General features: G+C 50.6%; 1 protein-coding gene across 2 annotated transcripts in view; it reads right to left on the reverse strand.

Moving 5' to 3' along the window:
- Positions 1 to 1,362, reverse strand: part of DNAAF4 (dynein axonemal assembly factor 4) — a 52,417-nt gene extending 51,055 nt beyond the window's left edge. For both annotated transcript variants that reach the window (XM_003784373.1, XM_003784372.3), the window contains exons 1-2: positions 964 to 1,362; positions 454 to 601 (exon numbers count right to left, since the gene is read on the reverse strand). In XM_003784373.1, the coding sequence (XP_003784421.1) occupies positions 454 to 601; positions 964 to 1,086 (271 nt within the window). In that variant the 5' untranslated portion in view covers positions 1,087 to 1,362. The remainder of the gene's footprint in view (positions 1 to 453; positions 602 to 963) is intronic.
- Positions 1,363 to 1,596: the final 234 nt, after the last annotated feature.

Consider the following 1,596-nt stretch of genomic DNA (forward strand, 5'->3'; position numbering starts at 1 on the left):
CAGCTATTTTTTTGTTGCAGTTTGGCCGGGCCGGGTTGGAACCGGCCACCCTCCGTATATGGGGCCAGCCCCCTACTCACTGAGCCATAGGTGCCACCCATAAACTAGAATTATTTTTTAAAACAGTATGAAACACACAAAGCACAACCAGATGGATATCTTTTCTTTTTTCTTTTTTTTTTTTTTTTTGAGACATAGTCTATGTCGCCCTTGGTAGAGTGCCATTGATTCACAGCTCACATCAACCTCTAACTCTTGGACTTAAGCAATTCTCTTGCCTCAGCCTCCCAAGTAGCTGGGACTACAGGGGCGCGTCCCAACACCTTGTTGTCATTGTTGTTTAGCAGGCCCGGGCCAGGTTCGAACCCGACACCCCGGTGCATGTGGCCGGCGCCCTAACTACTGAGCTACGGGCGCCGAGCCCAGACAAATATCTTTTAATAAAGAACTTACCTCCTGTCAAAGAAAGAGACTCCCACACGGCCGCTTCTTTTTTATACAAGGTGAAGACAACAGCGTCATTCCCAATCTTCGCTTTGCTGCTCGCATCGTCTATGGGAGCATAGAGAAATGCCTCAAATAAAAATGGAGGGAAGTTGACCTGTTCAGAAGGGTGAAAACGGAAACTAAGTTAGGCACACGAATTAAAGACACACACTGAGAAATATGTGATAAAGTCCAAAATAATTTTCAAAAAGCCTCACTACATTTATTTCAGGTAGCGAAAGATTAGAAAGGCATATGAGGAAGCCCTGGATAAAGGCAATCTTTGATTCAATGATCTCTCTACCCATGAGACGTCACCCGTAACGGATTCGCTTTTTGGCTCTGTTTTGGAAAACAGAATTAAACATTTAGGATGCCCCTCTGCAAGGAGGCACCTGTTGCGCGTGCCCAGCGGCGCTCTCCCGGAAGCTTGGGACCGCACCCCCGAAGACCGGCGGGGGAGACCCGCGTTCCTACCTTGAGGTAGTTCTCTGTGCAAAACACGTCCGCGTCTCTCACGCTCACGCCTCTGAGAGGCAGAGAGAGGAAGACCGTAGTCTTCGTCTGCTGCCAGCTGTAATCGCTAACCTGCAGGGGCATCCCTGCGGCTGCACCCCGACGGAGCGCGCCGGTTGCGGCTCACGCCGGCTTGGTTGCTAGGGAAGCTGCGGTTACCAGGGCCAGTTTCTTCCGGGTCAGGCCGGGCCGCGGCGCCCTGCGTTCCCCGCGCCTTCTGGGAGCGCCCCTGTCACCACCTTCCGGACTCGGTGGTTGACTATCTAGGCCCCTGACGAGCAAAGAAAGGTGTGATACCTCATCTTGAGGGTTACCTTCTTCCTTACAGTCTGAGCGAATGTACAAAGAAGGAGGCCCACATCTTCCCCTTAAGAAAGAACAGTGCTTCAAGCCTGAGATGGCAACCTGGGATGCGGGCTTAAGGCGCAAGAAGGCGGAACCCACGAGAAGCAACAAGTGCAGTTCCCATTGCCATCGGCACACTGGGCTTCAGTTAGTTTGTTCAGAAGAAGCTACTGTGGCTTTGTAACAATTGCATACCCGTATTTTCAGGGACAGGTGAATTTTCTATTTCTTTTCTTTTTTTTTTTTTTT

This window comes from Otolemur garnettii, unplaced genomic scaffold (assembly GCF_000181295.1).
Source record: "Otolemur garnettii isolate 467f Iridium unplaced genomic scaffold, OtoGar3 scaffold00011, whole genome shotgun sequence".
Taxonomy (NCBI): domain Eukaryota; kingdom Metazoa; phylum Chordata; class Mammalia; order Primates; family Galagidae; genus Otolemur; species Otolemur garnettii.